Genomic DNA, 16,011 nt, shown 5'->3' with positions numbered 1-16,011 from the left:
TGTTCCTCTAGGTTCTGCCTGGACAACCAGCGGTCATTGGACCGGGACCAGGCCTTTGTGAAACTCCAGTCCCGTCTGATTCGGTACGAGACCCAAACCACCTGCTCAAAGGAGCCCTGTGCCCTCCCCTTCGCACTCAGCCCTGCCCCCTCTCCTGCTGTGATGTCAGAACCAGGAAGTGTGCCTGATGGAGAGACTTTGCAGAACGCTGATGTAGCACGACTTAAGCGCAAATCGTGGGACACGGACGTTATCGGAGGTTATCCCCGCAAAAGGTACAATAATCGGTGTTGCTCCCGAGCAGCAAGAAAGATTGAACAATTGATGGATTAATTGATGGGTGGATGGTTTTGACGATCTTATGGTTGTGGTACATGGAATGTTGTTTCTTTGTAAGTGTTAGTAATGTTTACCATGTTTGTGTCTTTGTATGTTTTTGCGAATGATCCAGGCTGGTGAAGTCAGAGAGCAGTGACTCCCTCTGTTCTCAGAGCAGCGGCAGCAGCGGGACACACCCTGCGATCAGGTCTCTACGACAACAGCCGAGCAGATCGCAGTCCACATCCTCAGGTAAAACAAACACACTATGTGTGTGGACTAGTGTTCCTGCTTTCCCACAGCTGATACTTGACTTTCCACTAAATAACACTGTCTGTATAATCAGTTAGGGGTTTAATGGTACATATTCGGTTCACACTGCGATGATGTGGCAATTTGGTTCACACTGTCATGATGATAATACCTAATTTTTTTTATTTTCTTGACATTACTACCCAGGTTTGGTGACCCTTCCATCTGCAGACAAACCTAAACCTCAGCAGCTGAAAACACATCACTCACAAACAGGGGAGAAATCTACCAAAGAGTCACGCTCCCAGAAACACAACAGGGTGAGTGTAAGAAAAACAAGCATGCAAGGTACTAAGTTTTCCTTCATGTAAGAGAAGTTTAATGCTAAGAGACCCTTTGACAGTGGACGTTGACCATAAGTTTTTACTACTGCATTTCCCACACCAACAAGTTTATAATTCACGATTAAAGGTTTTATTTTAGTAGTTCTGTCCATTGGATTGTGCCAGTATTACATTTTTTATGCTACAATTATCATGGCCCAAAAATCATAAACTTAATAGAAATATAGTAAGAATAACCCACACCAAGTTTGCCTGGGATTTCTTTGGCTGTACCAGACTCCAGATTATGTCACTTAAATCAGAGTTGGCTGTTCTCCACAAATATTCCTCTTTTCTGTTTCTTTTTTCTGTATAGAGTTTGAGATTTTAAACAGGGTTCAGCGGTCACATTACATACTCAACAAGCCAAGCTCAGCCCTCTGAGCTGATGCATGTAAATTACGCTAACGAGGGATCCGAAATTTGCAACATTTTTTGCTGAGACTAGAAATCAAACAAAAGCCAGAGACTGTATCATATTAAGTTGCTGTAAGCTGTAAATTCACCACTTCTAAGCAGAAGACAGAGGATAACGTTGTCTCGGAGCCTGACTGGGTAAAACCTCTCTTCCTCAGGGCAGCTACCTCCATCTCACTCAGGCTCACCTTAGGTCTGGGTCTGCAGCTACCCATGACAGAGAGCATCATGCCAGCAAAGAGCGCTCACTCTGCAGCTTAATCTGTGGACTGAGACGTTCTCATAGGTACACTGACGGACAAAAAAAAAAAAAAGACCACCCGATTTGAAGAAACTCAGTCGACTGAGGGCGACTGATGATTCGATGATTTTCAGCAGCGACCCTCATAGATTTCATACCTTAAAAAATTAAAGGTGGTCAAAAAAAAACTAAATTTATTGGACTCAACACAAACACACTTTAAACAGAGTAAACAACGTCAGGAATAATAGCGCAGATTCTTGCAAGTTTCCTCTTTGTTAGTCATCCAAAATGTATTCTGTCCCTCTATCATACTTAATGTTATGATCCAGCACCTTTAAACTCCCAGCACTCCAGTAAGTCAATGAGCTAATGTTAGCATTGCCTCAGTATCTGGAGCTAAACAGATAAGGAGACTGGATCGCTGTCCTGCTGTGGTCACTGTCTTTTTACCCATCAGTGCATCTGTTCGAAGGTAAACCATTTAACAAAGTAAAACTGATAATGAAGGCAGAAGCATTGTGTTGTGCTCACGGGTCCACCTGAAAACAATGGTAGTTACAGTACTGACAGTAATAGAAACGTCAGTATGTTTCACCACAGTATAAGCTGGTGTACTGCCACACCTCTCATGATGACCTTCTTGTTGTTCCTTGCTCCACTGGTCCAACTTTTAGAAAAAAAAAATAGAGTAGCATTCAAGAATTCAGCAGTTACTTGGGTCAGTAAAAGGAAGTCCAAGTAATCAGCTATAGTTGTCCCACTTTTAACAAATAATTATACTGTTTCTCCTAAAATCAACAACTGAATGTGTAAGTCCCCCCTTATCGAAAAAAACACAGACGCAGTGACAGACGGACGCACAAAACACACTCGCAGTCTTCCCATGACAGATGAGAGTTGCGCAACAGCTCCAGTGAAGATTAATGTTTTATGTTTTGCATGTGATCACTCTGAATGTGTGGGCTGCATTATGATGTCTCCACAGAAGTACTTTAACAACTATACTTTTATCACCTGCTGCCTGCCTCCACTCACGCACACACACTTTTCTGTCCCATCTTTGACGTATTTGTACAGTAAAATGTGTGCAATGACAGACACACACGTGGACCTACACACACACACACACACACACACACACACACACACACACACACACACACACACACACACACACACACACACACACACACACACACTTTCACACCATTTCCTCTGTCCCACGTACAGCTCACAATCTGCATCCCGACCTTGACTTGTTCTGATTTCTGATTACTATGCAAACAGGCTTATCATCCAAACCCAAGTATAGGAAAGAACAGTTGGCCCTATTCAGAAATAATGATAGCAGTTTATTCAGGACAGAGATTAAAAGCTGCCTTTCTCCTCATGAGACTGAATGGCACAGATGATTCTTCACAATAATTTATGGTGTTTCCTCAGAACAGTCGCTGTGACAAGATTAAAGGCAGATCTGTTTTTTTCAGGAATGTATTTTCCCTGTCGACACTGCCAGAAAAAAATATTTGTATGTTTGCACCTCACGCTGAATGTAAAGGCGTGCAACACTGCGCAAGGACGTCCCCCAAAGTCGACACTTTGACATCTGCTTCTTTTGAAAAGTTAGCTGCGTTAAAATTAGTTTCTCTGAAGCGGTTTTGAGTCAGGTGGGTAGGGAATAAACACAACTAGATATAATGTTTTTTACAAAAGTGTTAATATAAAACTGTGTGTGTGTCTCTGTCTTTTGTGTCCTCAGATGCTGCAGGAGGTGGTGGCTAAAACACTCAAACACCACGGGATCACTGCCGAGCACGAGCGCTTTGAGGCCTGCAGCAAAAGACTGTTTGATATCTCGAAATTCTATCTCAAGGTTAGTCCTTTCACTGCCCACATTCACAGTCAGCGCCGTCCTCCCTCTGACAGTTTCTTGGTTTGTATGCTTCTTTGCGTCCAGGACTTGTTCTGCAAATTTGACCATATGTCGTGTTTCGTTATAGATCCTCAGAACAAATTAGTATGATAATAGGAACAGTTTGAACACACCGTTTGTCCTTTTCTTTTTTTTTTTGCCAAAACCCCATTTCTCATCTATTTTCTTTTGTGCCTGTTTGTAAATTGTGATCAGCTGTTTTTGTTTAATAGAAAATAAACACTGAGAAAAAAACCTCAATAACTTGCCAGCAGTGGTGGAAGGCGTACTCAGATCCTTTACTTGAGTACAGGTAGCAATACAGTAATGCAAATATTCTCTACAACAAACACTTACCTTCAAAACTTTACTTTTACGTTAAAGCAATTGTTATGCAGAATTACCTTTTTCAGAATGTAATGTTTGATACACTGTATATATTTTATAATAATAATAATAATAATAATAATTATTAATATTAATGTGTAATTGATGCATTAGTTTGTATTTTGTTGTTATCACTGGGAGAGGAGAAGCAAATTTCATCCAGCAAAGTGACACAATACATGAAATAAGCACAACAGAAACTATGTGAGACCCCTGTGTTTAACTCTTTAAACGTTACCGTTGCCACTGAAAATGACAACAGAAATAATCAAGTTTGCCGACTTCAAATATATCCGCAAATGAAATCAGATGGCAGTTTTCCACCTATAAGTGATTATTGTCGATAGCTCGACGTCACAGGGATTTTTTTCTAGATTTCTCTCTGTACATGGAAAAATTATTCTTAAGTACAGTACTTGAGTAAATGTACTCAGTCACTTTTCCTTTTTCTCCTTACTGTTTTACCTCACTTCTCTCCCCAGTTAAAAAGCAGTCAGCTTTGACCTAAAATGATCAAATAGTATGATGTAAAGCCCAAACGAGTTCATCTCACTCTGCCAGCATGTGTGATCTCCTCTTCTGTTGTGTGATCCCAGGATCTGAAGACATCTCGGGGTCTGCACGACGAGATGAAGAAAGCAGCCAGCATCAACGTTAAACAGGTAACACGACCAAACACTTACAGTTTTCCTCTAATTGGATTAGTTCTTCTAAACCTGAATCTTCTAAAGGTTATTTTATGCTGCTGCAGGTCATTGACTGGGTGTTGGAGAAGACCTCCAAGAAGTAAAGACGGTCGAGAACAATCAGTGAGAAAGAAAATGTTTTGTTATTTCATGTTGTTCCTTAAAAAACGGCATCCTCTTGTCACATTTTCACACATTTCAAAGTGTTTTGCCTTTTAAGCCTTTCTGATAAGTTTTAAATTGTTACATTAAGCCTGTTTTAATAATCTTAATCCTTTATTTAATTTTATCTTGTCTTTCGCGAAGGCTATTTAACCGCGACATATCATTTTTTCAGATGTATTATGTTTTGTGTTGGTGTGTTTTGAGTTTCTGTTTGTGTTCTGGTACACTCCCACTGCTGCAAAGCCTTGAAACAGAAAAACAGAAACATACTGAGACAAAATCGACCTAGTCCACTCTGCACTGTGAGAGGCCATGAAGGCTTCGAGATAGTTTCTTTGGGTTGCAGTCGTGTTTTCGACATGATTTTAAATCCTTTCTCAGTTGTGTATTTTGTCTCTACATATTTTAATAATTTTACAAATGTACATATTTGATCTTTTTACTGTTTCCAACACAATACACACAAACACAATAAAGTGTTTTTTTCTTATTTTGTGCACATTGTAACTTCCAGATCACAACCTGAGCCAGTGGGAAAGTGTGGGTGTATGTGTTTAGAAGAAAGATATAAAGTATATGCGCAGTGTGTGCTGTTTCTGAGAAATATGTATTACATTATCAGCGCTGACAGCTAACAGCCCAGTCTGGATGGTAGCTGTTATTCAGACACTGAAAACAAAGCCACGAGCGGTGCAGCACATTATGCAGCATCGATTATCACTGACAGTCAGACTTTGTACTAGTCTGTTCTCAGTTCAGACTGATGAGAACACTGCTGAGATTCCTGCTGGATGTCACTGTCTGTTCTCCTGGAGGAGCTGGCTACAGGTTTCTGGCAAAAAAAATCTCTCCCATGCCAAGACAGCATGAAATGATCTTTTTTGTGAAGCCAGACTTAACGACAAAAAGTTTCAACTTCACAGCAGTGGACAGTGTTATTCTAGCATTTTATCACCTGCATGAATTCGATGACAGTTTTGTGACTACGCATGAAATTTCTTCCTAGCCGAATGCAGTAAGGGGAGCTGGTGGTCTGTTCAATGAGCAGGAATAACTTATTATGTTTTAGTGTGGTTTTTTTTTGGTACCTATTAGTTTTAATTTTTGGGATAAAAAGGAATTCCTGCTCTAGTTATAGGTGCTGTCTGTAACTCTGGAGAAAGATAATTGTCAAGTCTCATGTAGACAAGTGACACTTTGTTGAACATGTACTGCTGCTTTCTGGTAACCAGATATAGTTTTGGATTAACATAAAGTATCCAAATATAGTGTTTGTCATCGCAGGGATACTCACTTTGAGTCTTCTAAAGGGTATGTAAGCTGCACAACCTGACATTTTAAGTGTGAACGTTTTTGTGGGAATGGACCCAGTGTGGTATCCATCAGTGTGTGGGAGCACCACTGAATGTCAGGGTGAGTGCAGATAATAAAAGTTATGGTATCGCAGTGGACCAGCAGTGGAGATAATATGGTTTACATTGTAGCTCATACTTGTGCGTCACACACAAAAATCCTTGGTAGGAAGTGACCAGAAAAGGAAAATACTGTGTGGCTGTGCAGAAAAGGCAACAAATGGTGCCACTTATCACCAGTCCCTGGGATAACACGATAAGGGTAACCATTAGCATTAGTCTCCTAGAATGGAGATTAAAGCATCTTTTTATTTTTGTTTCTGTGTTATTAAAACTTTGTACCGTTTTAAATCTCAAAACAATGTCAGATAAAATTGTTCCAAAAGAAGTCAAAAATCGTAAAACTGGAGCTCAAGTGTTTCTGTGGAACAACAAACGTTACACAACCAAATGTTACAGCATCTCATGTACTGTATCATGTAGATGCAGTGGACATGAATTCTTGGTTTTGATTCCAGCACCCTAAATGATTTACTGAGAGGTTCTTTGGGCCCATTCAGTGAATACAGCAGTGAATAGTTGAGCTGGCCATCTGTTGTTGCTGCTGCTTGTTGGGACATGTAAAATAAATGTTATTAATGGCCATGGGAGGTTGTTGTTCCAGGGACTTTGGGTTTGTCTTTTGACTGAAAGAGGGATGAGAAAATGAAAGTGAAGAGGCAAGATAAAGGGGATTTATACAACTAAAATGGGAGGGAGAGGTTGCAGAGGAAAAATAAGTCTCTAAACAGTTTGATCAGACAAACTCAAAGTGTGAAGTATTTTCAGCCTAGTTAGCACACGGTTGTCTTTTTGCCAGGGAAACTGTTTACTCTGTTTGAATGTGGGGAGAAAATTTATAACATCATGACAGCAGGTGAAAAAGGCCTCTTCTGTGCGTAGTCCTTGGATCAATATTTTACTGAAGAGCTAATTCATACAGTAACACAATATATTGCAAGAATATAAAGGGGAAAAAAATGCTATGATAAGCAACCATGCATCGCCATCCAAAATAATCATTAGCAAATTTAATCATTTTCATAAATAAACTTACCAAATTGCCAATATTATTTCTACATATTCTAATGTGTGCAGTTGGCGTTGCTGTACCTGATGGTACCTGCTTCGGGAAGGTACCATCAGTGTTAAACACTGTACTGTCCCTTTTTCATTACTTTCACATGAATTAAAAAGTACAAAACTAGAATGCAATATGAATGTTACACAGGCTATATCACTGTCAGTAGCTATAGTTTTTGTAAAGTGGTAATCTGCTATAAAGTTCAAGTGTTTGAACTTTTCATGTGTGGTCCTCAATCATATGCTGGACTCACTGACCCAAAATAGCAACGTAAAACACTCAAATACAATTAAATCCATGGAATTTATTGATAGCAAATAAGCAAACAAGACAATAAAAATCCCAGGCAGAGAAGCAGTCAGACCAGCAGGGCCCACACCAGACGCCTCTGTCCTCTGCTGCTGCCACAGAAGCTTTTCAGCACCTCCTTCTCCAGGCCAGGTGATGCAGCACACCTGAGCAGATGTACAGACAAAGGGGGAAGGGACAACAGCACAAGACACACACTGTTGTAACAATTACAATTTTTAAATAAAAAACAGCAACATAAGCTTTACTTGCCCTTGCAATTGTGCACCTGATGATGATGTATGATCTGGACACAGTCACTGTGGACATTTGTAAGCTTATATGTGGCAAAACAAGCATAAATTAATGACGTCTAGTTTGAGTTACAAGAAAAATCCCTGTTTTATCTCTATTCATAAATCAGTATACATCTGGAGTCTTCAGGGAACCTTTCTTGTTGGTCCTTACTCAAACCAACTCACTGTATTTTGGCCTATACCACAATTTAGAAACACTGAGGTCTGAAATTTAAATTTATCTAGCCTAACATAACTCACCTAAAACATTTTTGGCTGGCCACTATCACTATATTAGGCCTCCATATAACCCTAGCTTTTGCTAATGGAGTGTTTTCATTTTTCCTGTCATCTCTGTGTGTTTAAAAGGTGGATTGATATGTGAAAAGCTCAAAATTTCAACTCGCATGTGTCCATCTTTTTCTCAATTCACTCAAGTCACGTGCATTTTTGCATTAGCCTTATATGCCACTCTGCTGTCTGGAAGTTTTTCTTCACATTTTGTCTGAACATACCAAAAAACTCACCCACACACACACACGCATGCACACAAAATCACACCATCACAATTTCACAGTTTATGTAATCTCCCTACAGTATGGTCTTAATGCTGTTTAAAGCCCTCTCCACACCGTCGCTGTTTTTGTTCTAAATAAATTTCTTTAACTTTTGCCCAGAAGCAATCCAATAGGCATATTATAATATATAATTCAGTCATTAGTTCTCAAGGCATTAAACCCCTTTGAACACGACCTTGGTGTCCTCAGTGGTTGCTGCACCTCTGGAACGTATTGTTTTAGTTTTGATGGTGTATAATTTAGGTTACATCAAATAAAACTGCTAGTTTGCACAGACTGTTACATTAAGAGACTTGGACAGGCAGTGATGCTTCCCTATAGGTAGCCATGTTGATGTTTGACGTCACTTATAATAAACATTTCTAGAGCGATGTTTGATACTCTATACCTGTACTGCAGTAATGAGCTCAAAGTTAAAAGAAACTAAAGTCCCGAGAGAGAGGATGACACGGATTGCTGCGTTTGTACATTTTATATAAGAGTAATTAGTTCTGAACAGACTATAGGAAGCCACTCCAACAGCGTGTGTGTGTGCGTGTGTGTGTGCGTGTGCGTGTGTGTGTTAGTATAGGTGGCTGATTCTGTAGGGATGCACCAGTGTGTGACGGAGCTCATTTTGGTGACAAAAACAGTTGTGCTAAAAAGCACATTAACAATGTTTTATAAGACTTGATGAAAATGAGGATCCATTAAGATGAAATTACAATCATGATTGCCATCTAGCCTGCACAGCCAGACACCATCTGTGCCAAAACTTTCCTCTGAGAGACGATGCTGGTACAGCCTGACCGTGAAAAGACAACATGTCATCAACTTCTGACACACAGCTGGAAAGCATTTTATACTCAACTTTTCTCTCTGACCTTACCTCTCTTATTTTTATAAGCTTTAATGTTAACTTATATTTTAATAAAAAAAAAAAAAAGTTTGACATTTTGACATTTTATCTGCTTTATTGCCAAGAATACATTTTTTTGGCTTCACACACCATTGAGCAACTTTTATAGGAATGAGCTGCCTTGACTGCTATTTTGACTTCTCTTTATACATCCACGCTGTAGTCTAATGCTAGCTTATATTTGACTGACATATATGTGTGGTATCAATCCTCTTATCTGACAAGCAGATTTCCCAAAATGTCAAACTATTTCCTTGACTTTTAACCAATGCACTACACTATAATATTATATATTTTTGATTTGTGGGTGAACTGTATCTTCAAACAAATATTGTAATGACAGATAGACACTCTTAAACTTAATTTAAGCATTAACAGTATTTTAAAAAACATTTGAAATCAGTATCAGTTGATTTAATTGCCTTTTTTTGAGGAAGCAGAACAAGTTGTGGAGACAAAATTGACATTCTTGCCTGATAAAGTTAATATTGTAAATGTATTAGCAAACACTGGCCTACTTACACATCAAGCAGACACAGAGCAACATTATGATTTATTTGAAATCATGTCTCTGGCCCCTTGATGAATGTCCAAGTCCATTGTTCACTCTCCAGGAACTCTGTTTTGGTCTTCACCAGCTCCTGAGGGTAATGTTAGGCTCTTTAGCTGCTAAACGTTCCACGATGTTCAACAGCTAGTTGCTAACTTTGTCTTTCTGCCATTTAGTGTTGGGCAGGAGGCGTACAGTGGGTTCATCAGAGCTTTTCGCTGAAAACAGCAGTCTGCTTTTTGGAAACTACACTGACAGCTTTGTGGGGGAGCCAAAATATCAAAGTTGCAAATCTGAAACAATTAGTTGAACAAGGATAAAACCCTCCATGAGCTGTAGAGTTGGTGATCATATTCTGTGGATTTATCACAATAAAACACCACTTTTTTACATCAAAGCTTAAATAATGAATGTATCTTTTTTCTGTTTAAATAATATAGCTACTTTCTTTTTGAGTTTTCTCTTTTATATCATATCAATTCCCCCAATGTCCACTCTGAAGCAGATTAGGGCTTAGGTTTTGTTTCAACTTTAGGGGACACATATAAACAAGGGGTTTGGGGGGCCTCTGCAAGAAAGCTTTAAGCATTAAACACATTATTTCCTGCATTCTGATGAGTTTGTGTTCTTTCTGCATTAATTTATGGTCTAAATGTCTTTCATTTTGTCAAAATAAATGTCCTCTGCTACTTTAATGTTTTTGCTAGGGGCAGATGTTCCAATGTTGAAAGGCACATGTCTCCTGCATCTCTACACCCATGGACTGCATTGTATCCTGTCATTGTCACTGTGTCATTATTTACTTTATGATTTCATCGTCCAGATTCCCCTGCTTGTGTACGTGTTCCCTTTCTTTGTTTGTTTCAGACCAGATAGGGTCTCTCAGAGGTTTTCTGTCTTTTGTGTGTCTGTCTCCCTCCCTTTTATCATTTGCATACAAATATTGACTATTATACTGATCCTGAAAGAGCAAAATAGATCAGAATACATCTCCTCAGAGCAGTTCCCATGATTGTGGATTTTACATGAACCGTGCACTGATGCACTGACCTCGCTGGTCAGTAAAAAGGACCCATGTCCAGTTGATCGGATAATCTTGTGATGACATGTTCCTAGAGTGTTAAAACTTAAAAGTCACTTTCTACAAACTCCCATTGGCACTATTTTCATGGCAGTATTGCTATAACCGTGGCATCAATTCACGTGTGAAAGAAAGCAAAGCACACACACGCGCATGCTTCCGTGCAGAGATTCATGGGACAGAGGAAGACACAAAGAACACTCAGCATGTGTGTGTTTGTGTTTGTGAGAAAGGGATGGGGGTTCATTCAGGGGGGACTGTGGGGACTTGGCAGTGGCATCCTGAAACATTCCTTTCTCTCACAAACACACCCCTTCCTCAGCCCACATCTCTTTCATCATCAGGATCCCAGAGACTGGCACTTTGTATTTTCGTGTGTGCGAGAGAAACGGAGAAAAAGGCCAAAGACAGTGAAAGGGTAGGCTGTGTACAGCCAGTGGGAGAACATAGTTTCATGATTTGAGGCTGCGTGTGTGTATAGGTTGCGTGTAGGTGGCTGTTTTTGAGTGTAACAGAGCTTGAGGTACAGCGCTTATTAAGTGGGAGGGTCACGGCAGCGACATCACCTCACAAACATGTCTGTCCTCTGATGTAAGATGCTGTGTCCTCCTGTGTGTGTACAGTATGTTGCTGAGATGATTACTCATCCTCCTCTTGTACGTTAACAGATAATAACAAGGACAGAGTGAGGAAATGACCCAGCTTCAGTCTCTTGCTGTGTGCCTTTGTCTCACAGATTCATGGTGAACGTTCTCACGTCTCGCTTTTAACACAGCAGAGATCAGTTGTGTCTCAGTTAATATTTCAGATCACACATTTGACAGACAGCATGGTCCATGGCCACATCAGTAAAACCATAGCCTGTTGGAAAATAATGGATGTAGCGACTGTGATGTCACCTATTGGTTTGTGGGCTCCTGTTATGAGGCCTCGGGTTTGGCATTTTGACTGCCACCACTTTGGTTTTTGTTGGAACCGAAAGTGATCGTATTTGGATGAGAGGCTGACGTAAAGAGATTACTATCACTGTCCCAAAAAGGTTTTAGAGATACCGGCAAGTTAAGTCTGGCAATATACCAGATTTTCGTGTAATTACTTTTTTCTGTTTAAAATATAGAGAAATCTAGATACTTTTTTTTTTTTTTTAATAATTAGTGGTCTTTTTTTTTTAAAGATAACTTGTGATATGTATTTGATGTAACTCTTTTGATGTTATGTATTCAGTATATCCCTTTATGGTATTTCTTGTGCTGTTTTTGGTTACTTTTCATGGATACATGTTCTGTCCCCCATGTGGGAATATAAGAGAGTGCCAGTCAGCTCTCAATGACCTGATGTGATTGCTTCAACCTGAGAGTGGATTGTCTCTCAATCAAGCAGATCACAATCACCTGAGAGATTAATGTGTTTGTGTCTTTATAATGCTTGCTCAGCTTTGGGATGATAATTAGAAAATGCCCAATGAAGATCTCTGTTAGACTGAAATGTTGCACAATTAAAAATTGCTAGGAGCTTTTGATACACTGTGCCGATCTTCGGTTTGATTCTTGCCTGAGAATATGGAGCCTGCCATGGCTGCTTCAAGGGAATATTCAGGCAAATACAAATGTATGCTGTGGACTTAAAAAAGAAAAGAGATCTCACCTCTTATGTCAGTTTTTCCTGTCTATATACTTTCAGTGTCAGTCATCAAAAATCCAGTCACTAGCATTGATACAGTGGAAACCAGGCCCCAGCTTGCCCAACTTTAGATGACAACATCCACTGGATCATCAAGATGGTCTCTGGTCGTGGTCTGGGCCGGCCTGGTGCCAGGGTCAGCAGCCTGGTTCTTGGATTGAGTTGCGTAATTGGCGCCAGGCTCACCTGCCTCCATGGTGTCTAAGTCAGCAGCCTTGTTAATACCAGGTTGAGCTGCAGGGCTCATACTGGGGTTGTACTCACTCTGTGTGTGTGTTTGGGAGTTTTGTGAGTTTTCAAGTTGTGACAGTTATGGGGTATAGAGAGAATAGGGTGGGCCAAAGGCAAAGGAGGAGGGGGAAAGTGGGTAGCAAGAGGAAAGGCAAAGCCAAAATAAGTAAAAAGTCTAGTAGCAAGAACATCCAAAAGTAGTTAAATAGTGGGTTCTGGACAGAACAAAAATAGATACAAAAATAGTTTGCACACTAGATGATGCTCCTATGGACATTCATGTATAGTATTTGATACCTCATGTACATAGTACGTCAAATGTTTATTTGAAGGCATCTTTGGATTTTAGACTCACATGACCTGCCAGGTGACCTGTCCATATGAGTACTCATGTGGTGTATTTCTGTACTTTCTCATGTGTGAAAGAGGGCTTGGGCCTGAAATGTCTCATTTGGAGGTAATATATGTTTATAGGAGCATCATCTAGCATACGGATTCTATTTTTGTATCAAATAACAAAATAACTCCAACTGAACAGCCGTTTTAACATTTAAGAATAATGTGGGGAACGATTGTTTGTTTCCTGAGTCAAGCCAGCATGCATATGGTCCTTATTTCAGTGTGTTTGTAAGTGAGCAAAAATACATTCATTTAGTCCATTTCAGAAGTGTTGGAATGGGACTATACTTAGGTTTTCTTCATGACATGAAGAAAACCTAAGTATAGAGAGTGCAGGCAGTGCAGTCGCACTGGGGCCCAAACTGTATAGGGGGTCTGTGGCATGAGCAAGCCAGACCAGATTGGGATGGCCCCTGGCAAAACTGTATCATAAATGTGAAATAGAAGTTATGTTATCATTAAGCTTTTTAATTAGCTAGGTGTATATTCCATTCGTTATATGTAAACTTACCTTCATCATGGTTGGAAAACAAAAGTTAGTACCAAGCAAACTATGACAGAATTGTATGATTTTTCTACATATACAATAAAAAAAAAAAATTATATATATATATATATATATATATATATATATATATATATATATATATAATTTTTTTTTTTATTTGGCACTTGTTTCATATACAAATGCTATGATGAATGCTGAGTAAGGAGTGTATTTTGTTGTCCAATCTTAAGTCTCTATATGATCACGTCACAAGACCATGATTCCCTGCGAGGTGAAGCGCAAAATCTGTCAACACTGACGAGGATTCCCAGGCAAGCCAAGCCAGCACTCAGGCCATTTAAACACAAAAGAAACGACAGGAGACAAAAGACACAAGAGGAGAAGGTGGCAAAGCTTCCAAAATTGGACTCTTTTTTGCAAACAGTCGCCAGTGACAAAGCCCATCGCGCTGGCAGCGGTTTGTCAACAAACACGCAACAGGTAAGCTAACCTTAGCAGCAAGCTATATAACTTGGTCTAAATAATCGTAACGTGAGACTGTTGTGTTAGATGTGAATTTTAAGACAAGGCATACAGGTATTATGTAGGCTAAGTTGAAGGCTGCTAATATATTTATGTCTCTACCAGGTGGATAAACAGCCAATGTATTATGGAAAGCTAACTAATAGCCTAGTAGATGCTAACTTTTCCTAGCACAAGATAACCGTTAGATTTACATATTTTCGGTTGCAGGTCTAACCAACCAGAGACAGAGCCATTCAAATTGGTGAGTAAAGTGTCTTTTCAAGGGGCTTTGGGGTATCTGTTGGGCTGCTGTGCCTCTGTTTAGAAGCTTGTTAATTTTTGGGAGTCAGGTCGCCGCCGAGCACCTGTTTCACTGAGTGTGTACTTTTGTACGTAAACTGTGCGCGTGCCGCTGTAGCTGGCCAGTTTTATAGACATGGCGCTGTTTGTTAATAAGTATTGCAGCTCTCTTTTCTCTTATCTACTATTATATTTTTGCCTTTATGTCTTGGAGAGCAGTTGTCGTGAGGTTGTTGCACAAAAGATGCCTGAAAAAGTCCGCGGTCATTTCAGCATGAGAGTGAATCGGACAGCTCCTTTGCTCTCAGGTGCTTGTTGTCATGTTTGTGAACTTTGTCAAAGCGCTGCTTGTAATCACTTTCTCTTTGACATCTGTAGTCAGCAAATACAATAGCTGAGGTAACACATCGCTACTGTAAAATCCAACACATGGTTGGTGTTATATATATATATATATGTATGCCTAATTGTGTGTGCATATCTCAGTGTGTCAGTATGTGTGTGCATGTGTACTTCATAACTGACAAGCCCAAGGGCTTGTCATAATAGCCTGCACCGTGCCCCAGCTTTACTAACTTAGACCACTGCCCACATCACTACTGCACTGAATTCAGAGTTTCAGTGTGGCATGGTGTAAATTATAAATCACATTTTTACCAAACCTTCTCAGCAACAACAGGAGCTCACTGTGTTCCAGATGGCAGGACGCCTGGCCACGGCGCTGTGCTTCAGTTTGTGGGTGGCTCCTTGTGACATTTCTCTCTCTAAGCAGGGAAAACAAGATTTTAGAGTGCCTGATGCACAGTGTAGTGCAGGTGGTCCTCACTCTCATCGTCAAGCATCACACTCAAATCCTCATCTGAAATATATTCACATCCCTCATTCTGACCTAATTCATAAAGGCGTGCTCAAAGTTTTCAGTCAAGATAGACTCAATTTGATATGCCACATGAATCTCATAATGCAGTTTATAGTTGCTGCAGTTACACTGTCTGAGGTGTCCTTTTATAACATCTCTGTTTAAACATAATTCTCTTTTCTTTAGATTTTTTCTAAGCTGCCCGCAGTTGAGTCATGCTGTCAGACTCTTTCAGGTTATAACAATGAGCATAAAATGCCTGAAGTCTTTCATTGTGCTACACAATTAACTCTTAAACCACCTGTAGCTAGCACTTAATTGTAGCCAGGCTAAGAAAGCATTTTTAATTTAGAAAAGTAGCAGTTAGATTTTTAAAGAGGTATTATTTGATTCTTTTTTTCCCCTTCAGGGCCGCACTGTCAACAAAAAATGGAAGTATTGTCAAGGTTTAAATTATATGACCAACAACAGAGTCATGCAAGGATGAGAGAGGGTCCTTTTCATTACGCTGATTTATGCTTCCTTGCCTCCTATCTCCTCTGGTGACCTGAAAACTGGTTCCCCTCCACCATCACCAAGGATCCTCCGTTGCTAAAATGC

At 39.8% G+C, this 16,011-nt stretch overlaps 2 protein-coding genes across 3 annotated transcripts in view; both read left to right on the top strand.

Annotated features, from left to right (window-relative positions):
• mtbp (MDM2 binding protein) overlaps positions 1-5,254 on the top strand; it is a 36,444-nt gene extending 31,190 nt beyond the window's left edge. Inside the window, exons 18-23 of the mRNA XM_042490266.2 lie at positions 12-275; positions 452-570; positions 778-890; positions 3,374-3,487; positions 4,510-4,575; positions 4,665-5,254. Of these exons, the coding sequence (XP_042346200.2) occupies positions 12-275; positions 452-570; positions 778-890; positions 3,374-3,487; positions 4,510-4,575; positions 4,665-4,703 (715 nt within the window). The 3' untranslated portion in view covers positions 4,704-5,254. The remainder of the gene's footprint in view (positions 1-11; positions 276-451; positions 571-777; positions 891-3,373; positions 3,488-4,509; positions 4,576-4,664) is intronic.
• Positions 5,255-14,025: 8,771 nt separating this feature from the next.
• The window catches only part of LOC121945391 (zinc-binding protein A33-like), a 71,430-nt gene continuing 69,444 nt past the window's right edge, over positions 14,026-16,011 (top strand). For both annotated transcript variants that reach the window (XR_015777885.1, XM_042489544.2), the window contains exons 1-2: positions 14,026-14,228; positions 14,481-14,514. The gene's annotated coding sequence lies outside the window, so the exon portion shown is untranslated. The remainder of the gene's footprint in view (positions 14,229-14,480; positions 14,515-16,011) is intronic.

The sequence above is a fragment of the Plectropomus leopardus genome, chromosome 11, assembly GCF_026936395.1.
Source record: "Plectropomus leopardus strain MGB_pleo_1.0 chromosome 11, ASM2693639v1, whole genome shotgun sequence".
NCBI classification, from domain to species: domain Eukaryota; kingdom Metazoa; phylum Chordata; class Actinopteri; order Perciformes; family Serranidae; genus Plectropomus; species Plectropomus leopardus.
This window is presented reverse-complemented; position numbering and strand designations above follow the sequence as displayed.